Source organism: Protomyctophum bolini (assembly GCF_963924005.1).
Source record: "Protomyctophum bolini genome assembly, chromosome: 15".
NCBI lineage: Eukaryota > Metazoa > Chordata > Actinopteri > Myctophiformes > Myctophidae > Protomyctophum > Protomyctophum bolini.
Genome location: NC_137876.1, coordinates 30,781,875 through 30,806,961, shown reverse-complemented (window position 1 = coordinate 30,806,961; position 25,087 = coordinate 30,781,875). Strand labels below are relative to the sequence as shown.

The 25,087-nt window shown below is 43.1% G+C and overlaps 1 protein-coding gene across 15 annotated transcripts in view; it reads left to right on the top strand.

Moving 5' to 3' along the window:
* The window catches only part of pacs2 (phosphofurin acidic cluster sorting protein 2), a 72,646-nt gene that overhangs the window by 21,789 nt on the left and 25,770 nt on the right, over positions 1-25,087 (top strand). For 12 of the 15 annotated variants that reach the window (XM_080784620.1, XM_080784619.1, XM_080784624.1 and 9 more), the window contains 3 exons: positions 22,439-22,526; positions 22,851-22,940; positions 23,094-23,219. In XM_080784620.1, the coding sequence (XP_080640746.1) occupies positions 22,439-22,526; positions 22,851-22,940; positions 23,094-23,219 (304 nt within the window). The other 3 variants (XM_080784628.1, XM_080784615.1, XM_080784616.1) reach the window with 3 other exon arrangements.

Sequence of the window (25,087 nt, the reverse complement as noted above, 5' to 3'; positions counted from 1 at the left end):
CTTCACTTTCTCTCGTTAAAGTGAGTGTCACTTTATTGCATTCTATTGCTATTGTAGAAGGATAAAATTATATATTACAGAGTGAAGTTGCTGCATCATTCATCGCTCTCTGCAAATGTCAGGTAGATTATCACTGAGTCAGCAAACACAAGGTGCCTCTTTGCTGCATTTCCCCACATACTGCTGTGTGTTTTGGAATATGAGTCATCCTATTCCTAAAAGCAGTGTAATACAGGTGCGTGCGTGCATGCGTGAGTGTTTGTGTGTGTGTGTGTGTGTGTGTGTGTGTGTGTGTGTGTGTGTGTGAGAGAGTGAGATAGCCTGGAAGTGTTTACATGTGTGTATATGATTTTTTTTGGGCAAATTCTGAAATGAATTGTGTGCATGCAATGCCATGCATGTCACTGTAGGCCTATGCACTGCACATCCATTTCCCCAGTGTAGTTCTCACTCAGTATAGATGTCATGTCTTGTGGCTTCTAATGGCCAATGTAATTGCGAACGCAATGAGCACTTACTATGAGACCTAGCAGATCATGTCTGTCTGTGTGTCTGTCTGTGTGTCTGTGTGTGTGTCCCCCCTTTGTGCCCATATATGGAGCTGAGTGATTTGTGAATCACTCAGCTCCATATATGGGCACAAAAGGGGCCAGGTCCACATATACAGTAACAGCGGGACAGACACACAGACAGACAGACAGACATGCACACACACGAGCTGCGTTCACTTCACGCGTTTGCGCGTCTTACTTGTCTTATTCATCTGTATGTATTCTTGTTTAATATCCAATTCTTGTAAGATGTTTGTTACTTTCATTCATTTGGACTCGGAGTCAAATTGGTGTTACCATAAAATATCTAATCAAGCCCTTTGTCGTGTAATGAAATGTTGGTGACTCGTTGGTACGTTAGTGGCAACAAACTCAGGGATCGGATCATAGTTATACTAGCTGCTACGATGACAAGCATGAACCATGAAGACAGGCTGTAGTAAAACAATAGCTACAGGGCTAGCAGAGACATCTTAGCTCCTACAAGCTACAAAACGTTAGATCATCTCATAAGGCACAAAGATGAACAACATAAGGCTAAACAACCTAGGTGCGGGAGAATTGTGGATTCATTATATTATATTGCTGCTATTATTATTAATAGCGATATAATACAATTCTACTACATTTCTTCCTCACCTTCCATATTTGTATTTAGTCTACATTTTTGTATCTGTCAATAGGTTTCATATGACTTAACCCATTTTGGGCGGGAACCCCTTTTGGTGTTAGCATTACGTTATGCTTTAGCTATTGGAAAATAGCAGATCTACAAGCTCATAGCGCACCAATCGGTGGCACGCTATGAGCTTGTAGATCTGCTATTTTTGAAAAATCGAAGAACGACTGACATAGAAACATAGCTTTTTCAGAAAACTGTCAGGATGTAGAAGACATTTTTAGAATTTGATCTCAGGTCAGAATGGGTACACAGGCTGTTGTCATAGGTCCTGATGTCACTGTGATTGCATGGCCTGTGTGCTGCCTCGGCACCATGTGCAATTTGGAGGGGTGTCACTCTTTGGTTGCTTCTTTGCTGGTATCATTCATATTCTTGGAAATCCAACACACACTCTGACCTTCTCTCAAGTTGACTCAATTTATCCCGCCTTACAAATCCAGCTTTCAATATACTGTGACTTAATTAATTGCACAAAGCTGGGCACGAACAGATGCTTGTTTTTAGGAAACCAGAAGAAAACGCTGCGAGCAAATGCCAAAGTTGTGAAACAATATAATCAGAGGAGGTAACTAAGCACTGCAGCAAAGTTTGTAGCTCCCTAGACTAGAGCGTCTGGTTCAGGGGAATGACATCACGCCATTCATGAGAAGGGCCTTATAGGTGGTCTTGGTATACTTAACCGGGCCAAGATGAATGTTGTGTACTTTATAGCCGTTAAATGGTTGAGTGGCCTATCAACCTATACCCCTATTGCACGTTTATCATCATCACCATCACCTGTCACCAGAATCTGTCTTATTCTTCTCTGTTTCTCTCTCACTCTCTCTCTCATCATGTCCTCCATGGTCGACTGTCAACTCAAGCTGGCCGTAGGTCGCTCTCTCTCTCTATCATTGTTTTGCCCCCACTCTCTTGTTCTCCTCCATCTTTCCTGACACTCACAAATATTAATACATATTGTCTATTGATTCAGAAGCCGCATTCAAAAGAAGAAAAAGAGAGCACGTTGTTGTTGATGTACAGTGAGGGCGTGCAAGGCAGCATGTGGTGGGCTTGGACTGGCCCGCAGGCGTGAGAGGTGTCAGTTTGGAATGGAATGTCATGCCTGTAATTCCAGGCTTGTATGACTGAATGAGACAAGGACAGGGAACAGTCTGTATGTACAGTAGGTGGGTGTATGTATAGCGTATGTATACAGTATCTCTGTGTGTACGAGTGTGTGTATCTTTGTCTGTATGAATGTGTACATAATATATGTGTGTGTGTGTGTGTGTGTGTGTGTGTGTGTGTGTGTGTGTGTGTGTGTGTGTGTGTGTGTGTGTGTACGCGCGTGCGTGTACAGTGTGTATTTAAATCATTGGAATGCTGCGTTTCTCTGTCACGTCTCAGGTTTCAGTGCGCTACTGCGCTTCAGGCTCTGCAGGCAGGGCGCAGCGTCCCCTGCACGTGGCCTCTACTCTCTTCTGTCCTCATTCTCCTCTGATGTTGGAGCATCGCAATTAGTCAACACTTTCTCATTCCCAACGCGTGGTCCTTCAACACACTTATATAGAAATCCCAGAATGGTTGTACATTGCAACGCATTGCTTGCAACGCTGTCAGAAGTAGGCTTTTAGCCCCATATAACGTGCTTGATTATCAACCTTGCGTTAGCCAAAAGAGTGCCCATGTGGAGCGATGTGATGGCCTAGTTACAGGGTAACTGCAGTGACAGTGTACACTACAGTTAATATTTTGAGCTGATTGGTAACCATTAACCATATACAGTATGACTTTGTTGTATGTCTACTCTACATTGAAGATTGCAGATCATACATAAGCTTGCATCGTGACGTACTGTACCCTATTGTGAATTTGATATCTATTTTAAAATTGCACATAATCAATTCAAATTACCAGCGTATGGCTCTTGAAATGTTGTCATATGGCAGCCACGTATATGGACTTTTAATGTTCGTTTACAGCAGTAAACGTCATCGAGTCAATGAATACATCTTGTGCCCCACACTTCACAAGTGGGATTTTTGAGGGGCGCTAGCTTTGAGAGTTTGAAGACAAAAGTGAGGATGCAAATTGTGATTAGCCAGAATGAGATGATGTATGATGGTAAGAGAGCCCCTCACTTCACACGGGTGTGACTTTTAAATTTCCATCAGCTAATTGAGGTACGACTGCCATCGCTCTGAATGACATCACTGTGGTGATGCAGTGATGTCCTGTAGGGCACGTTTGACATTCTAATTGGAATGGGGGAGAATGCCGGTCTGAGTGGTCCTGTGTGTTTCGATATAACAGAAATTGGTCATTTTGCTTGGCAGAATGATTAATGCTAGCATATCGCTACCCTGGGCAAAAGTTAAATGTGTTCAGTCTTAATCTTAGATAATCAGTTCAAGCTCTCCGTCCCCATGCTTTGTCCAACTCTGGAGCAAACAAAGACAAGTCTGCATGGGTGCTGATAGTTCAGTAAGCTCCTGAAGGGGACTCGGCGGCCGCAGATAGATGGGAAGGAAGAGCTGTACGGTCACAATAGTTGCTACCTCCGTCCGTCATGATGGCTGTACGGTCACAATAGTTGCTACCTCCATCCGTCGTGATGGCTGTACGGTCACAATAGTTGCTACCTCCGTCCGTCATGATGGCTGTACGGTCACAATAGTTGCTACCTCCGTCCGTCATGATGGCTGTACGGTCACAATAGTTGCTACCTCCGTCCGTCATGATGGCTGTACGGTCACAATAGTTGCTACCTCCGTCCGTCATGATGGCTGTACGGTCACAATAGTTGCTACCTCCGTCCGTCATGATGGCTGTACGGTCACAATAGTTGCTACCTCCATCCGTCGTGATGGCTGTACGGTCACAATAGTTGCTACCTCCGTCCGTCGTGATGGCTGTACGGTCACAATAGTTGCTACCTCCGTCCGTCATGATGGCTGTACGGTCACAATAGTTGCTACCTCCGTCCGTCGTGATGGCTGTACGGTCACAATAGTTGCTACCTCCATCCGTCGTGATGGCAGGGTAATTCTGTCAGCCTGACGGGTGCTGGCGGATACAGCGCATACAGGCAGACATGAAGAGACAGCATCGCTGGCTTCATCCTCCTCTAATTGACGTGACTCGAATGGTGATGCGATGCCTCAACACTCAACAACTAACACAGGGATCAAGCAAACTTTTGATGTCTTTCTCTAGTTATCGACGCCATGGGATTTAGTGAAAAGTTTAGTGAAAATAGCTGATCTACAAGCTCACAACACAATATTTTCACAATTATTGCTACACTTCTACTGCTAATGCCAGTTGCCATAGTGATGGTGACCCAATAATCAACCCGCCTGCTGTCTTATACATTGCAACAGGTGTAAGACCTTTTTAAAGGGTGTGAAGAGCAGAGCAGTTGGTTGTCTCTTATTAACAGGAACAAAGTCATACTTGCTGTAGCCATGAACTTAAATGGAATTTTAACACAATTTAGTTGTTGAAGCTATTGTTCTACTAGTACGGTGTAGAAAGGGGTGTTTTGGAATCGCATTCGCAAGGAGCCAAATAATGAACAATGCAAGATGCAGATTGTGATTAGGGATGTATGCGGGGGTTGTTAAATATGTAAGTGACAATTATGAGCATGGCAAAGTCGCCAACATTCAATATTGCTAGAGTGCTGGAAAACCAACCCACTTCACTACCTTAACCACGTGAAGCCTGGCATCCCTATTCCAGGCATGTCATAAAAGACACAACATTTGTTGAAATAGGCAAACATTTAGCAAAAATAGCAGATCTCAAATTCACAATAGGGTACAGTACATCACGATGCAAGCTTGTATGATCTGCAATCTTCAATGTAGACATACAACAAAGTCTTACTGTATATGGTTATTGGTTACCAATCAGCTCAAAATATTAACTGTACACTGCAGTTACGCTGTAACTAGCCACACAGAGACCATTATTCCTGAATATGTGTCATTACATTAAGTGTTATAGTGGGGCTATCATGGTTTATTCAGTGGTGCCCAATGCTATCATTTGTCTCTTCTGTCACTTTTCTCATTCAACACCTAAACGACTAAAGTGCTAAGAGGAAAAATATAGATTATTCAATATTCATCCATGGAAGTCTTGCTGGACAGAAATTATCTTCATGTAGCAATATACTGTTTCAGACAGTCACCTGCATCAAGCAGCTGCCCAGTGCAGATTTGTTGGGGTTGGGGCTTCATTGTCTTGCTCAAGGGCACATCATTGAATCCTCATAACCCCCCCATACTTTTGCAGCCAGTGTGGGTATTCAAGCCTGCAACCTTCTAGACTGGTTTTCTAACCTTTAAGTTACCATCACAGCTTCCTCAATGAAAGAAGTTATTGATTGAGATAGATTACCTGATTTTTATTTTAGTATGATAGACTTCGACATGGGATTACAGTATGCACTATGCACTCATATAGGCTACAAATAAAATGCCTCATGTACATTTTCTGTAACATATATAATATATAAGGAGAATAGGACTTCAACTTGGGAAGGTAAATATCCATTCATGAATGCAAATCAACAAATTAATATCTCATATCTCTAATATCTAATAGAGATATCTAATATCTAATATCTCTCAGTGTCCATTACCACTTTCATAAAAATCTAACCAGGAGAAAAATGATCAGGGATAATACTTACATCACCAATGAATGCACTGTAGTAGAATGTGTTTTACACTGAGAGTGTAAAATATTACATTTGGCTACATTTGTACACACTCAGAGTTAAAACGAACACTGAGGATTGTACAGTAGAATGTCTATAGAGAGAAAAACCACTGTCTTGTCTGCCTGTGCCAAACTCTGGAGTCAATGATGTCACATTTTCCACCATTGTTCGCAGAGAAGTGGCAACACCCGATGGCATCTGTCAAAATATTTTATGGTGTCTGTAACCGAGGAGCTGCTCTGGGTTTCATCTAAAGAAAGAGTTTTTGAACCAAGTTCTCCGGGCGGAAGAAGTAAGAGACTTTTTTTAAAAGGGCTGTATTTTGTGTGTCTTAAGTACCAGGTCTTATTACTTAACTTAAGACCTGGAGGCGTGGTCAATGCTCTTTGGCCACTCAGAATAGCCAAATGGCATTGATCACGCCTCCAGGTACTTAAGACACGCAAAATACAGAAGGAAAGAGACAGAGATGGACATTGTTTATTCGTGTAGCACATTTCATAATCGCTTTTTAGAAGTCATAAAAATACATACGAAGTCATTACAATATATTAGAATGTACAGTATGTGTGTGTTTATCTTGTGTAGTTCTGGATAAGGCTACCGGTAAATGCCTAAATTGTAATTAAAAGAAATAAGGAAGACAGAGAGAGAGTGATGGGGAGAGAGAATGATGGGTTGTGTTTAGTGTTCTAGAGTTCTCAACAGGCCCGAACCTGGGCCCTCATCAAACCCTGTACACTCAAGACACTGCCTCCGCTGCCACCCTTAGTCTCCATATATCTGACCTGTTCTGACATTTCATATGTTGATCTGACCTCATCAAACCCTGTACACTCAAGACACACTCCATATATGGCCAGTACATAATTAATTCCATATGTTGATCTGACCCCCCATGCCAAAGCGCCAGCGCTCACCCAGCAGTCTGCTGTCACCCAGGTCAGATATCCTGAGCAGAGAACTGTGACTAACTTAATTGTGTCTCCCCCAAGACATCAGCCAATAAAGTTCTAACTTACCATACTTACTCAATTGGCTCCAACTCCATCTGCCTCACTAGCCTGAGTTATCCTCCATCTGCCTCACTAGCCTGAGTTATCCTCCATCTGCCTCACTAGCCTGAGTTATCCTCCATCTGCCTCACTAACCTGAGTTATCCTCCATCTGCCTCACTAACCTGAGTTATCCTCCATCTGCCTCACTAGCCTGAGTTATCCTCCATCTGCCTCACTAACCTGAGTTATCCTCCATCTGCCTCACTAGCCTGAGTTATCCTCCATCTGCCTCACTAGCCTGAGTTATCCTCCATCTGCCTCACTAGCCTGAGTTATCCTCCATCTGCCTCACTAGCCTGAGTTATCCTCCATCTGCCTCACTAACCTGAGTTATCCTCCATCTGCCTCACTAGCCTGAGTTATCCTCCATCTGCCTCACTAACCTGAGTTATCCTCCATCTGCCTCACTAGCCTGAGTTATCCTCCATCTGCCTCACTAACCTGAGTTATCCTCCATCTGCCTCACTAGCCTGAGTTATCCTCCATCTGCCTCACTAGCCTGAGTTATCCTCCATCTGCCTCACTAGCCTGAGTTATCCTCCATCTGCCTCACTAGCCTGAGTTATCCTCCATCTGCCTCACTAGCCTGAGTTATCCTCCATCTGCCTCACTAACCTGAGTTATCCTCCATCTGCCTCACTAGCCTGAGTTATCCTCCATCTGCCTCACTAGCCTGAGTTATCCTCCATCTGCCTCACTAACCTGAGTTATCCTCCATCTGCCTCACTAGCCTGAGTTATCCTCCATCTGCCTCACTAGCCTGAGTTATCCTCCATCTGCCTCACTAGCCTGAGTTATCCTCCATCTGCCTCACTAGCCTGAGTTATCCTCCATCTGCCTCACTAACCTGAGTTATCCTCCATCTGCCTCACTAGCCTGAGTTATCCTCCATCTGCCTCACTAACCTGAGTTATCCTCCATCTGCCTCACTAGCCTGAGTTATCCTCCATCTGCCTCACTAGCCTGAGTTATCCTCCATCTGCCTCACTAGCCTGAGTTATCCTCCATCTGCCTCACTAGCCTGAGTTATCCTCCATCTGCCTCACTAGCCTGAGTTATCCTCCATCTGCCTCACTAACCTGAGTTATCCTCCATCTGCCTCACTAGCCTGAGTTATCCTCCATCTGCCTCACTAACCTGAGTTATCCTCCATCTGCCTCACTAGCCTGAGTTATCCTCCATCTGCCTCACTAGCCTGAGTTATCCTCCATCTGCCTCACTAGCCTGAGTTATCCAAAAGTATTGGGAGTTTCCTATCAATGGGACTGGTATTTGAGTGCAGGGGATTGGTATACATTCATGCATTGAAGACTGTGTGTGTGTGTGTGTGTGTGTGTGTGTGTGTGTGTGTGTGTGTGTGTGTGTGTGTGTGTGTGTGTGTGTGTGTGTGTGTGTGTGTGTGTGTGTGGTGTGTGGTGTGTGTGTGTGTGTGTGTGTGTGTGAGAGAGAGAGAGAGAGAGAGAGAGTGTGTTTGTGTGGTGCTGTTCTGTACCGCAGCTAGGATGGCTGCATCACTGTTACAACTGTACTAACCTCAACTGCAAAGCAATGGAGAGGGTTGTGCTGAGTTCATTCATCAGTGGATGAGAGCTTCCCTCTATCCAGGACATACAACAGACTGTGTTAGCAAAGGTCACAGGCTTATCAAAAAGCCATCCCAACCACAGACTGTGACATAGCCACAGATCCAAGGGCATGTAGATTGTTAAATAGCTTCTTCCCACAGACAATCAGGCTTATGAACAAACAGGCCAGTAAAAAGAAAATTAAGCCTCGGAAATGCTAATACCCTCTAATACTGTGCTCTCACCCCCGCTGCAACTGTCCGTCTAGGATCCGGGCATGCTGTGTGGTACAAGTCAAGGACACTAGCACAAACAGATGTTTTCTGTATAATGTGGAGAACTGTGCACCCACCACCTTCAGTCAAACTATGTTCAATACTGCTGCTATTCTTTGATTATTGTTTTTATTACTGTATATACTTGTTATATATACTGTATGAGTGTTTGCTCACCAATGTGCTCAGTCTAATTCAACTGCAGCTGTCAATCTAACAGCTGACTTGACTCCTCCACGCTGTCAGCAAAGGTATACTTATTTGTGTGTCGCCCTTATGTTTATGTCCTTACTGGCAACCATTACATGAGGTTGTGAATATTTATTGTTCCCATACAGAAACGATTCTGAAACTAAACTTTCAGCTGCAATATTTGTTTTCCTTTTACCTGTCCATGATTATTCCCATGAGTGACACACGGCATGCACAGACCGCAGGGCCCTGGATAGATTAAGGGTTGACGAGTTCTGCACAAAGGGTGGTTAATTGCTTGGTATTGTTTTCTTGTGTGATATACACAAAAAGCTGCTCGCTGCACCATGCTCCAGACAGTGGTAGGGAGAGATGGTGACAAGAAAGTGGCCTTATTGTGACTCCCATACAGATACGTAATACATGTTTGTGAATATTTTTTCTTCTTCCCTAAATCATCCCCACCAGTTTGTCATCCCTGGATTAGAGTATAGATTGACCTCACAAATCTCTCATATTCAACCTCTGCAGCAGCTGTGTTGATAAATCCATGTCAGTTCTCCCTATCGCTTTCTCTTCATCTCTCTTTATTTCTCTTTCTCTCTCTCATCTTTCATGTCACGCCCTCCACAGTTGGTCATATCCTCTTTCTCTCTGATTACACTCTCAAGCACAGACAGATACTCTAGCTAGACATGTTTGCAAACACAGATACATACATATGTATTGTACAGTATATACTGCACGTATGCACTTGTCTGGTGTTGTACTGTCACTCCCTCACTATTCACTAACTCTCTCTCATGCACATACACGCGCGCGCACACACACACACACACACACACACACACACACACACACACACAGACACACTGAGAGTGCTCCACTTTATTCAGGTCTCAAGGTTGCATGTTAACCTATCAGTAGAGAATCAGTAGTGGATAGAAACAATTGCCATGACAACCTCAGACGGTCGAATTGACACGTGAGCAGCAAACCAATATATCGGATCCAGATTGCACAAGCAGTGCATTTCTACGGATCAGTTTGAAAATACCCTTTTTTATGTTTAATGAGTACAATAGAGAGAGCTGCCGTGTAACTATAATTATTGTTCATGATTCATGTCTCATATTGTTGTTGTCGGGCAGAAACCTTGTATCTCAATATTTCAACTTTTAAAAATATCGAGACACTACAGTGTCACACAGAAGTAAGAACAAATTGCCGATTTACAAGCTCACAATGCATCGCAATGCAACACGTTGTGAAAGTGGTGAAGTGTGTCTGTGGGTTTTATAAATGTTGAATCAATGAATAGTAGCCTATTAACAAGAGCTTATGACCAAATAATAACTGCATTGGATCCATTGGAACATAAGTTACAGTTTTGGAAATACAAGGTTTCCGTCCGACAGCAAGTCACCGCTGCCCCAGGAGCATTAGAGCTATCAAACCTGTTAGTGGTGAGTCAGCCTAGCTCAGTAGTTTTCAAATGTTTTTGTGCCAAAGACCCCCAAATTGATTTATATTTAGTCTTGAAATGTTATGTGCCAGAGACCCCCAGAAGAGAAAATGTATGTAAAAAAAATATCTAAATTATTCAAAGCTTTCCAAATTCTTATTCTCGATATTTTTCAAAATAATAAAAAGATAGCAGATGTCCAAACTGACAGCATATCACTTAGTGCGAGCTTGTATATTTGTTGTTTTTGAATGGCCAACATATAAATGGATAAATAAAGTTGTTAAAATGATTGTGACGCTACATTAACAAATGCATCTGTGTGCATTTTTTGTATTTGTGTGTGTGTGTGTGTGTGTGTGTGTGTGTGTGTGTGTGTGTGTGTGTGTGTGTGTGTGTGTGTGTGTGTGTGTGTGTGTTGATGCTTGCGTCTGTGTGTGTGTGTATGTGGTCAAACATGTTTTTCCTCTGCCAAAGTGCGTAAGCATGTGCAGTGCACATGTGCATGGTTTTGTGCGCGTGACTGTGCAGCATCTGTCGATTTTGAAGTTGCTCTCATGTTTCAGATATGAGAAGTAACAGGATCCTGTCCAGTGCTTGGCTGGAGTTTGATTCAGCTTGCCTGGCATGGTTGGGAACATAAGCCTGAAGGTTAGAGAAGCAGGATCGTGTTTGAATCCCCTCACAAGCAGGGGGAAAAATCCCAATGGGGGAATATAAATGAGCATCGCCTCTCTCTCTCTACCTACAGTATATGATATTATTCATATATCATATGATTGAGCATCGCCTCTCTCTCTACCTATATGATATTATTCATATATCATATGAATGAGCATCGCCTCTCTCTCTACCTATATGATATTATTCATATATCATATGAATGAGCATCGCCTCTCTCTCTCTACCTATATGATATTATTCATATATCATATGAATGAGCATCGCCTCTCTCTCTACCTATATGATATTATTCATATATCATATGAATGAGCATCGCCTCTCTCTCTACCTATATGATATTATTCATATATCATATGAATGAGCATCGCCTCTCTCTCTACCTATATGATATTATTCATATATCATATGAATGAGCATCGCCTCTCTCTCTACCTATATGATATTATTCATATATCATATGAATGAGCATCGCCTCTCTCTCTACCTAAAATCATATGAATGAGCATCGACCTCTCTCTCTACATAAAACCACCACTGGCCAACCATAGAAGAATGTAGTTAGGGCTGGACACTACTTGCGTAACAGGCTGCGGCTACAGCAGTGGTTGAAAAGGTACTCAATTTCTTTACTTGACTAAGAATATCAATACTGCAATGTAGAAACACCCTCTGTTACAAGTAAAAGTATGGTAATCCAAATTAACTTGAGTAAAAGAACAAAAGTATTGGCATCAAAATATACTTAAAGGTATATTCAGTGATTTCACTTAATTCAAATGTCACTTACTATAGTGTGCTGACCATGTGTGCTGACCATGTAAGGAGTTCCTCCCTGTCCCCAGTTAATCACTGGTGTCAAAAAACCGTAGGTTTTGTTTTTGCCTTCCGCAAATCACGATCGTAACTAGTAACTAAGGTTGTCATATAATTGTAGTGGAGTAAAAAGTACAATATTTGCCTCTGAGTAGTGAAGTAAAAGTTCATTTTGAAAAAAGTAAAGTAAAAGTACTAGCTCAACATTGTACTTGAGTAAATGTACTTATGCTGTAGTTACTTTCCGCCACTGGGCTACAGTTCTATAAATAAAAACAACTGAATGACCAACCGTTGCAAGATGTGGGGCGGTTTCTGTCTAATGAAGCCAATTCAAAAACTTCCATTCCCTGTGTGTCTGTGCTCAAGCTCACCTGAACATCCACAGAGCCATATAATATGAATTATTGCTTCCTTGAGAACTAGTGTATTTACATTATTGCATTTCTTTACATGCAGTGTCGGCTATGTACCTATGTACTGAGTGTGTGATGTCAATATCTGTCTCCACTAACACAGACACAAAACTATATAGTATGGAGATACAAGGATTCGCCTGACAGCGACAATATATTGCATGATGTCTAGGGCTGTCCTTGACTAGCATGTCAGATGAAAAGAATGTGTCCATCGGCTTGACTGTTATTCTAAGGCCCAATTTATGTCCCAATCGTACGACCACAAATAGAAGATCTACAAGCTCACAACACCTCGCACCTGCACTGCTTTGAGCTTGTAGATTGGCTGTTTTCGGCATGCATGTATACAGTGTATATAGTCTCATTTAAATACATATAAATCAGAATTACATCTCCTGTCAAGATCCTGTCCTCTCGTCTCTCCTGAGGTAAAATGTTTGATAAATCTTCCTAAGCACATTCAGATGTAGGACAATGGAGGCACAGTGTTGCCCGCACAGTGCAGATATAGAGCTAATAATACGACACAGTCTGCGGTTTCGGGAGCAGCCAAATGTAAGTTTAAGCAAGTGCAGGGAACGATGTCGGTTGTGAGAGTCACGACCACATTGCACTGCAATTCACTGAATTGGTTTTGCCATTAATTCCCTTCACTCGCTGTTTCCTTTTCTTTTTCCGCGGCCTTGAAGTGCCATTGGTTCCATTTCACTTGCGTTGCAACCAAATCCCTGAAAAATAGATTTACATTTAAAATGCAAGTAAATACCGATATCCCGTTAAAAGCGTGACATTTTGGATTTTTGCATTGGCTAATCAAAAACAGCAGCGAGCTTGTGCATTTGGAATCTTTGAACATTTTTTAAATAATATAAATGTGAGAACTACATACGTTAGAAGGCATTTTGTAGAATCGGCCTCAGCTGAGCTCTGTGCAGCCTGGTGCCTCCGTTAATGCATTGACCACACATGGCTTGTGTCCTGTATGTCATCTCTCCTCTGTGCCCTCACTTTCCTGTCAGTTATTTGCTGGTAAAAAAAATAAAATTAAAGAGTATTAGTACACTCAATCTCATAGCTAAATTAAAGATGGAGTGCCACGATTTCCACCCTAAAACATGATCATCAGGTATTATTATAATATAAGGAGGAAGAACTTTTTCCAAAAAATGTACAGTATTTGTTAAAATCATGCTTTTATGTGGACACGCCCACCAGTTCATTAAGAATGCCTGGTTTGCCTGGTGGGTGGTGATGGGTGGTGATCCACCTGAACTGAAGCTGCACCCACAGCTGTAGTTGTATGATAAAGGGGGAGGGGTTAGGGGAGGGGCTGTTAATGTGATGTCAATTACTGTTCATTTCATTGGCCCGTTTGACTGTCAAGGGTTCAGCCTCCAGGAAGAAACCCTAAATACAAAGTTAATACACCATTGCACATAAAAACGATTCCAGGGTGTCTAATGATTAAGTACTGTCACCTCATAGACGCATGACATGCGTGACATCAATGATCAAGCCCTATAAAACACTTGATCCTGCATTCTCTGACAGTAAGCCAAAGTAATTCAAACTGTACATAGGTTTCATATTTTTATTGTTGGAAGATAATATCATATATGCAAATTGGCATTCCTTCAATTTAATGAATACAAAGACTAAGAAGTTATATTGTTCAGTTGATGAATCAATGAGAAAAAATGTAAAGCAGTGATTCTGATTCTGATTCTGAAGTGTCATAAGGCTATCAACACTTTGCCAAACTATAATCCTACGCTTCAATCCAACCACAGACAAACGCATTCCTTTATCTGTAAGCCATCCAGCTGTGAACCAGATGGAAGCCTTATGGCTCCTGCAAGACATCCGATATGCTATTAACTGGACTTGTACTTACTCCGTAGCTTACGGTCTATTTTAAGTGTGTGTGTGTGTGTGTGTGTGTGTGTGTGTGTGTGTGTGTGTGTGTGTGTGTGTGTGTGTGTGTGTGTGTGTGTGTGTGTGTGTGTGCGTGTGCGTGGAAGGGGAGCAGGAAGTTGCAGTGTAGACTATATGGAAATGTCATTATGGACACTGCCGGCTCTGCAGAGCAGAACTCCCTGTGTCCGAATGCCAGTTCCTCACTATTATCAGAAGCGGACCTGGGATGGCATGCTGTGTGCTATCTTCTTCTCCGTCCTTGAGCCCCCCCCCCCCAAGCTGTGCTGCTGCTACACAGTGTCTTCCCGATCTATACCCTCTTACTGTGCTTACTGTATGTGAGCCCCCCTTGTCCTTAGAGCATTTGTCAGTATGGTCAGTATTTAACATAATTTACTAGTGCTCTGTGTATCATTGAGCTTGTGACAATTTCCTATTCAAATATTGTATTTGGGAAGTGTAAATAATGTGATGTGTGCCATGGCTGGAGGAATACTTTTTCATAGTGATGAAAGGCAGGCAGCCCCTATTCGTTGAGCAGAATCACCTTTTTTGCTATTTATATTTACCATAGCTTGTCTCCACTATATTGGTGCAGGGACACGGCTTGTATAATCCCATGCAATAGTTTGATATGTAGACAATACAGTGCAATGGAAGCCATTATAGAGTTAGGTGCTGTAGCAGAGCTCTGTTTCACTGTGCTCCCTCCAACCATGGCTGCCTCACTAATACTCCATTATGTACCAGGAGGATGGAGCAAACACAGTGATAACTACGCAGATTATCATTGTAAATGTTTGAGGCCATTTCTTATGCAGGGGATTTCCCTTATTTCTGTTTAATAATGTGAATGTCTGAGTGCAACATCAGCCACAGAACAGAGCAACGCTGTGCTTAATCTTAGCAACATGGTCTAATTCACAGGTTGATTCTGAAGCCCTCTCTAGCCTGTACGATTTGCTGTCTCCACTCTTGTGTGCTTGGTGCGCTACTCTAAATGGTGCATTTATATAGCACTTTCTTTTATAAAACTCGCTTTTCATAGATGTAATTTCATGTGCATTACATTCACCAAATCATACACCAATGGCGGAGGAAACCATGCAAGGCACCAACCTGTACATCGGGAGCAATTAGGGGTTCAGAGTCTTGCTCAAGGACACAACAATCGACAGTATACTGGGGAGCCCGGGAACCTCGCCGTCCACCATCCGGCTGCTCTACCAGCCACTCTACCCCTGAGCCACTGCTGCCCCATTCGACTGTAGTCTGTGCTCTACTTTACTCTGATGGATGCTTTGCTGTGCCAGCCTACAGGCCTGCCTGTTGCCAGAGCATCTGTGCCACCACGTAGTGCGGTGTGCTTAAGCTGGCGAGGCCGCCCTGCAGGCACCAGGCGGCCTGTATCAGCAGAGTACGTTTCAGACAATAGTCCCATGGGGAACCGCTTGAAAGGGGAATGGGGAAACGTTGCGTTGCTGCTGTGCCAATACAGCAGCTGTGCAATTTTGTGTGTGTGTGTGTGTGTGTGTGTGTGTGTGTGTGTGTGTGTGTGTGTGTGTGTGTGTGTGTGTGTGTGTGTGTGTGTGTGTGTGTGTGTGTGTGTGTGTGTGTGTGTGTGTGTGTGTGTGTGTGTGTGTGTGTGTGTGTGTGTGTGCATGGCTGCATGCACACACGTGTGTTTGTCTATGTGCGGGTCAGTAACCATGTGCGTTTCAAAGGTTTTATGCACGAACAAGTGAACATGCATTAGATGACGGTGAGTATGTGTCCTCCAGTTTAGAAAAAAACGTGGAAAAAGGCAGCAGCTGTTGAGTAAACCTCAGGACTAAGCGACATTGTTCTAATGATAATCACCCTTTGTGTATCAAAGGGGGACATTGAGTGGGAACGGCTAAAGAGGGCCCATGCTGGACTCACCATTGTCTTCTGTTGGCTCACACATTGCATTCTAAACATTCTGAAGGTCCTCTGCACCCGTTATGAGTTCGTGTCACAGCACACAGTAAAGTTCTCAGTGTTAGTTTATCCATTTGTAACTCTTAAAGGGTTAGTTCAGATTTTTTGAACTTAAGTTGTATGAAATACATGCCATTAATATAGTCCCGTGCTGGGAGTCCCGTGGTGGGAGTTGTGCTCTGGTTTTGGTCAATATTAAGTAGTTCCGGTCATTTTGTGGGGGGCACTGGGGCCACGCAGAAAAAGTTAATTAAAACACAAAACGAATGTAATTTGTATTGTTGACCTATTTCAAAAATATTAGCGTGACTTTCGTTCAACTTTGACCCCTCTATCACATGGAACTATCTTTTGGGCGTAGTGATATGGACACAAAAAACATAGTTCCGTGTGATAGAGGGGTAAAAAAATAACGAAAGTTGCACTAATATTTTTTAAATGGGTCAACAATACAAATGACGTTCGTTTTGTGGATTCATTTACCTTTAATGCGTGGCCCCCTGACCGGAACTACTTGATATTTCACCAAAAACAGAGCAGAACTCCCACCACGGGACTCTGGCAATCAATTAATACAGTTGCAACCACTATATTAATGGCAAGTATTTCATACAACTTTAAAAAATCGGAACTATCCCTTTAAGAGAGGATTTTACTGTGTAGTGTTGTAGTGCGTTGAGGTTGCCTGCTGTGGCTGTATGTACAGTACTGAAGGTATATTATGATGTGTCTGTGTGCAATGCATGTGCATGTCTGAAATACAAGTGTAGTGTGTGTGTGTGTGTGTGTGTGTGTGTGTGTGTGTGTGTGTGTGTGGTGTGTGCGTGCGTGAGTGCCTGCGTGCGTGCATGCCTGCGTGCTGGGGCAATCAAGGAGAAATGGGTCAGTACATATCCTCTTACAAAAACACTGTTTTTATTAGGATCCACATTTTTGCCTTTGAGCAAAATATGTGCAAAAACAATGGTGTAATATAATTCCATAAGGCAGACATTAGTGTAATGTCTAATAGCTACAGTAAATGTCCTAGCCTAACTATCACTGCTGAAATAGATGGCGTTTTGAGCTTGGGACCAATGCAAGCAGGGTTAGAATATTTAAAACAAGCAATACAAGAACGTTCTGTATTGTTCAGCACAAGAGCCGGGTGGAGAAACAATGCAAGCCGTTCATTGGTGTTGTGGCCATTGTGCCTGAGATTCCTCGGGCTGTTCTGCGTTTGGGAGAAAGGCCATCATTCAAGCCCTGCTAGCGCAGCTTTTTCTTCAACATGTTATTGTCATCCTTGTCTTTCCTAATGTTATTCTTTCCTCCAGTGGCTGATTGATAGCTCTTCTGTTGTACAACTCAGGCATTATTCAGCAACCTGTGATTTCTGAAAGCCTTTGGAGATATTGTCAAGGCTTGATATAACTTCACTGATCAGCGTTTGTATGTCCCCCTCGCCTATCCATCAAGTGTTCTTCTCTTTCTGATTGGGAAATTGTTTTAGTTTGAGACTAGTGTTAGGTTACACTCAAGGTCAAGCCCTGTGCGGATTTAGACTCTATTCCAGATGAATGACAGTGGATATGGGACATTGGAGGCTTGTGGAATCTCCCTGTGGGGATTCTCCACGCTGTGTGTAATGTGTAATGTCTTACAGCTCAGCCCACATCTGTTTCTGTCCTCTGTCCTCCAGAGACTTGTGGGTGGTCATCATGCATATCTTTCTGTACTGAGACTGAATTTCAGTTGGGTTAGAGTAGAGTCAGTCTTTATACAGTTGGTAAGAACGACGGGAGGGAGACTTGGTAGGTACCTGGTGGTGTGATGTGATTATAGCCTTGGGTTGTGTGTACTTTCTCAACCTAATATTGAGCATTATTACTCATACTAATTGTTACCCACTTACTCTGCTCTTGCTGTGTAAAAATATGGAATGATATCCCATTAACCACCACCAACAACAATAACAACAACAACAATTACTATTATTTGTATTCACTAGGAAAGACCAAGCATCAGACATAGGAATCTTTTAGGTTGTTTATTGGTTGTTTATGGGCGCGTCACATGCGGAGCATGGAACGTGCAGCATAAACGGCCACGGCATGAAAAGACATCGGGGAAGCCAGCATGGTCATCTACGGTCATCGCCACACGCAAGCGTGTGGTGTGTGGCTTAGGTGGTCAGGGGGATTAGGGGGTTCGATTGGGTGTGGTCCGTGTGGACCCAGATACTTTGGCTTAGGGGGTCGAGGCGAGAGCCTGTGCGACAGTGTAGAAACCCCCTCTGGAACCTGCAGAGAAGATAGAAGTAGAAGAGAAATGGGAGGGAGGGTTACTGGAAACTAGAACGCCATTTTTTTATACTTGCGTTTAAATACCCCCAGTGATTGGTGAGGTAGGAGTGGTCGGCCTGGTTGGAAGTGGGTGAGTGGTTGGCCTGGTTGGAGGTGGGTGAGTGGTCGGCCTGGTTGAAAGTGGGTGAGTGGTTGGCCTGGGTGGGTGGCACAGGGTGGAGTTGGCAGTGGCTGGTGAGTTGTGCTTGGTTGTCTTCTGCTTCTTCACACCTCCCGAACCTCAGTTGTTCGTAAAATTCATTCATTCATTCATCGTAAAAAACTGCCCACCACCACCACCACAGACTTTGAAAACGTTATCATTCTTTTTATTGGTAAAGCTGATGACAAACAACACTTGGCAAGGCTTTTTTTTTAAGTTTATTTATTTGGGCACTTCAGGTTACAAGGTACACACTTGTATCATCATTACGTCATCTTGTCCCTAACACAAACGTTAAATGCCATTAACAATAAAGAGAATGTAATGTTGGTTTTATCACCGTTTGCTTTACATCACCACTACCTATCATCACCTAATCAACATGAGTTAGACTTTAATATATTAGTACCCCTCACTGTGATTTTTTAAAACAGAGACAGGCAAGGCTTTCTAGAAGTGAGCATTCAAGCTACACTAGTATATTCAGTTATTATCAAGTACAGAAGCTGTCGGCTAAGATGATAAATGGTCTGCATTTCTGTTTGTATAGCTCTTTTAGCCAGAGCACTTTACAATGTGCAATACAATCACACTGTCAGCTAAACCTGTTTGACGGAAGAAGTTAAGGGTTTAGTCTCTCGCTCACAGACACTTTGATATGACGGTAAGATGAGCTTCATGTCGACCGTTACGGGTCCCAGACTCAGTCTGTCTACACCTCTCTGCCTCCTGATTCTGAATCACTGCCACCTATGAAGATGAATTTGACTTGGTGATTCATGTTAGACGGGTGGCAGTGGCTCAGGAGGTAGAGCGGCCACTTGGAAAACGGAAGGTTCCCGGTTTGATACCCACTTACCCAGGTCCCCCTGTGTTAGAGGGAGTCCTTGACTCCTTGAGAAAGACTGGACCCCAAATTTCTCCCGATGAGGAGTTTGGTGCCTTGCATGGTTTCCTCTGCCATCGGTGTGTGAATATGCACATTGTAAAACGGATAAAAAGGCGCTAAATCCACCATTCAACTTTCCATACTCTTGGACATAAATATAATCACTACAGTAGGACAGATCAGTACAGGACTTTCAGTAGACTGTTAAACCTAGTATACTTTTTACAGCTTTTACCATAGCAGCTGCTTCTGTTCTATACCCTGACTCTTGGGTGTATGTATGCCCTATCTTTAACCATAAATTATGCATAATGTCATCAACAGTGATGAGATGTAAGCATTGTCTGCTTTCTAATGTATTCTGTCTGCGACATGTTACTCAGTGCTGGAGTTTATCTCTGTCGCTCGCATACACATCATAATTTTTCGACCGCGGTCAAGATCATGGATTTCACAATGCCACGCCAGACTTTCCGGTCCTTCATTGCCATCCCCAGTTCCTGCTTACTGGTGAATGTGTCCCTAGTGGTGACATCAGGGAACGACAGTTTTCTACCTCTCGTCTGCTTTGAGGCAGGACTCCAGAGAAGAAGGGAAGATATAACCTCATTGTTAGCTCTGTAGCAGTGGCCGGCAAACTGTGTTCTTCTGGATCGGACTAGTGAAGAAGCACGGGGAAGGTTGCCGTATATTAGATTAGTCGATGGGTGGCTCTTCCAAGACAGATTTTGCCCTCTCATTAGGAGGCGGGTGTAAGTGCCATCCAACCGTTTCTTAAATTTCTTTGAAAGTGTCCATGTCTCTGAGCCATAGAGTAGAATCGGCACACACACACACACACACACACACACACACACACACACACACACACACATTTCGATTTCTTTATTTGAATCCACAAATTACAATTCATTAATTCATTTTACAAGGAAACTAATATAACGGGGTTGACAGTTCATGTTCACTTAAAGATACACATGGCACCTCCTTCTCCACACAGACAAACTGCCTATAACAGCCGAAACAGAACAGTATTTGGCAAGTTGTTTGGCTTTGCTTTGCCAGCTATTCTTAGGCCACTCATGGTCAGTTTATGCACATGGCCCAGGCTTCCGAATATCAGTATGGGAAATCTACAGCGATACCCCAAGTTTGTTATACTTTCAAGTAATGGTTGATATTTAGAATATTTATCTTGGAATGCCTGGTCCATGTACAAAACAAAGACTCAGCCCACCTCCAGAATCAGGACCTCCTTGTGACTGGTGTCAACAAAGACAACATCAGGTGTATTCGGGATGTTAGCAAAGACATCGCATGCACAGCTAAACCAATCTGGTAACACTCTTGAATGTTTATACATTGCTGCACTAGATGGCACATACTTTCGAACTGCATCAGACACAGTTTTTGTATGCACTACATCCATTTGTTATGTGTGCGATGGATTCTAGGTGTTGTTCAGAATCATGATGGTTTATACAGAGTGGAGTGTGGGTGTCGGGATACCAGATTGACAGATTGTACTTGGTTGGTAATACTTGCAGTCTTGCTTTGATGGTACATTTTAAAACATCCTCCCCAATAGCAGCATTTCGAATGTGAAACAGAGTGATCAGCTGAATCAACACAGGCCAACTTTCCCTGCAGTCGAAGGCCACGCCAATGTTCTTTGGCTTCAGTCTGTTTCGTGCTAAGCAGAACCCTTCTTGCCGTTTCTTCCTGTAGTCTAGTGTCCCCTCCCTGTTGGGTGAGGGTAGCCTTCACACACACACACACACACACACACACACACGCGCGCGCGCGAAACGATCCACAACTATAACAACTGATGGGAGCAGAGACCTGCACTGGTGTAGCACCAACTGGGAATAGTATTTTGACCCACATTTCCCACTCTTTCTGTGTTCTAAGAAACTGTGAAGGGCCACTGCTGAATGGCATGTACAGTACGGCCTGGAATAATTTGGAAATGATGTGTAGGTGGGGGGGTTGCCGACCCTGGAGACTTTGGGGAGGAGGTCAAATGGCACTCGTCGTGTGGCGTTCGTCTTACGGTGCGGTGCGCATGGACGATATCCCCCCGCAGGAACCTGAGAAGGAGAGGAGAGAGTTTTGTTTTAATCGTTTGGTCCACTTTTGGCGAGGTGGATGTAGTAGTTCTAGTGCCGAAAAGCTCCTTTTGGGGGGAACGGGGATAGGAGCTGCTATGGAGGTGAAGAGGTGGGGGTGGGTTGTGAGAAGCCTGTAGGAAGGCGGCTAGTGTGCGACCGTGCGACGCAGCGCCGATGTGCGTTTCTCCTCCTCCTGATCTGTTGTTCCAACTCCATAGTTTGGGCCCATTCTGTGAAATGAGAGTAATCTTGCACAGCACGATAAAGTGTAAATATTATGTCCCTCTGACCCTTGCAGGTCAATTTACATGCTCAGAGTTAAATAAACCCTCAAGGTTTTCTGACACCGAGTGAGAATTCCAGAGATAAGAGATCACACATGATGTCTTCTCTGCTGATTGGCACCATGTGTTTTGCTTGTAAATAGTCGAGCGTGCTCTGTTCAATATAAAGGATTGCTTGCTTTGACGAGTCAGACAGATGATGAGTCATCTGTTTGTTCATATTGACATACTTTGTTCCACTGTGTTTATAATAATCTTTCCTCCTTTCTCTGCCACTGTCCGTTCTCTGCCCTGTCTCCCTCTTTGTTTCTCTTTCGTTCCTGTCTAACTTTCTGTCTCCTGTCTTTCTCTGTCCCCCCCTGTGTAGACTGTGCAGTTTGACCCTGAAGAAGCTGGTGGTGATGAGAGAACTTGATAAAGAACTCATATCTGTCGTCATTGCTGTTAAAATACAGGTACAGTGTTCCCTGCAGTCACACTGGGCATGCACATACACATACAGGGATTACAGGCACGCACACACACGTGCACACACGCACACACACACACACACACACACACACACACACACACACGCGCACACACACACACACACACACACACACACACACACACACACACACACACACACACACACACCTAAACCACATTATCTCCCTCCTGGCCAGAATGCATTCCAAACGTGTTTATTCTATTGCATTATCTTCCTTTTACATCAGAACTGAGCTGTGGTTGGAAGTGAGCGCAATTAACACACAGGTACCCACATATTCCCATAGGGCTCCAAGAGAATTTTAAGGTCCCATGAGATTGTACTGCCACCCAGTGGATCTGTGGAGACTGATTTGGCCCTCACATTTTCGCTGCAGGTAAGGGAAACTATTTATTATAATAATGATAAATTAAATAAACAACTAAGGACATTCTAAATTCCACAAATAACGTTTGGAAAGTGTGAGTGTGAGTGATTTAGAGATGTGATTAAACATCCTGCTCTTTATTTCTTTGTTGTCCAACCACAGTACCCACATTTCCTAAAGCGTGAAGGAAATAAACTGCAGATCATGCTGCAAAGACGGAAGAGATACAAGAACAGGACTATCCTGGGCTACAAGACTCTAGCAGTGGGATCTATTGACATGGCCGAGGTAAGAGATACAAGAACAGGACTATCCTGGGCTACAAGACTCTAGCAGTGGGATCTATTGACATGGCCGAGGTAAGAGATACAAGAACAGGACTATCCTGGGCTACAAGACTCTACGTAGCAGTGGGATCTATTGACATGGCCGAGGTATGACAAAACAACAAACATGTTACCATCTGTATTGCGCCATCTTGTAATTTTCCTTTAGTTTGTTTGGTAATTTCCCTTTTGTTTGTTGATCAAGTCTTTATTTGATTTAAACATCAGGAAAACCCATAGAAGCAATAGTTGGCACAATTAACAGTAAAGACAAAACCACTTCAGAGAAGACCAGCAAGCTTATTTCAGTTTCTGCCTGTCCTGACATTGAAGGGTAGAGATATGGCACAAGTCGAAGATGTGCTTGGCTGCTAACAGCCTGCTGGTGACAGGGACTAGTGTGAAAATATAATGAGACAGCAGAGTTTGTGGGGAATGGTGTCTAGTTAGCCCTTACTCCCTTACGTTTAAAAAAAAAAGAAAATGTCATGTTATTTTACAGTTCTGAAACCATATAATTCCTTAAATTGTAGTGGGCACACTAATTCCAGTTGTATTTCTTTGTTATTAAGATGATGAGAAGATCTGAGAATATGTAGTGTAGGGGAAGTATAGGAGAGGATGCTCTGGCATGATTAGATGTGAGGCTAGTGTCTGTATGTTTTGGTTTAACATGCTATGGACAAAGACCAGACCCAGTGCCTTCCTACTTAGCATTCAGCATCAAGGGTTGGATTTGGGGATAAGTTCGTGCCGTGCAACATACTAGTGTGCATGTCCAGAGGTGTACTTGTACGTCAAGCTGCCTCAAACTACAGAATCACAAGATAGGCTTCTGCTCTCTGAGCCTCATGGCTCAGCAAGGCTTATTTATGGACAAAGACATCCTATCATAACTTTGTTAAAATATAGAAAACATTTGGTGAGTCATTGAAGAATTGTATTTGCCTGTTTCACCGGTTTGTGTGAGAGATATTCCTGCCCTGTGGAGTTCCAACATGACTGACAAAAAACAGTGAGGATTACTGTATTAAGGTCTCAGCAGCTCAAAGAGATACCAAAAATACAAATAAACTCTGTGTTTGAAAGAGGAAGAAAAAACGTGGATTCATACCTACTCATTCATACCTACCAACCAGCACTGCCAGGGTAAACAAAATAACACTTTGAAGTATAACAGTTTCTTTAATATTATTTTATTGGTAAAAAGGTCAATTGCCTGTTAGAAATGTACTGTATTTGAAGGCCCTAGTAAAAGATACTGGTTCTTTTCAGAATGTATTGTCTCCTGTCTTTCCACAAAATAATATAAAATGCTCGATAGTGGGCTCGATAAGAACCCGGCTCGATAAGCCTTATTGATAAGGTGATCGTTATCGATAAAAATTAACGAGCTCCATCAGGATGTATTAGGATGTTGATATTCATTCATCAGCCAACACTCCCCACTCACAGGTAGTACACCCCCCCCCCCTCCAGAGAGGACGTATAGGGCCTTAGTCCTACTCCTCCTCCCAGTCCAAATCACACCTTGGAAAGCATGAGTGTCTATTTCAAGTGTTTTTTGACTGGGGGGGTCATATTTTGCCTGTCATAATTTGACCCCCCCAGTGGCCCTAGCTATTTTCGTCAGTGCCTTACCTCTTATCCATACATATTTTAAATTTGTTTAACTAACCGATCTACATCAACACATTGTGAGCTTGTAGAGGCCCAGGGCTCCATTTTCGTCACCGCTAAACCCCTTATCCCTAAACTTCTTTACCCTTTTTTTTAAAAACTATTTTGCAAAACATTTTTGAGTAGTTAAAATGGCCAGTCTACAAGCTC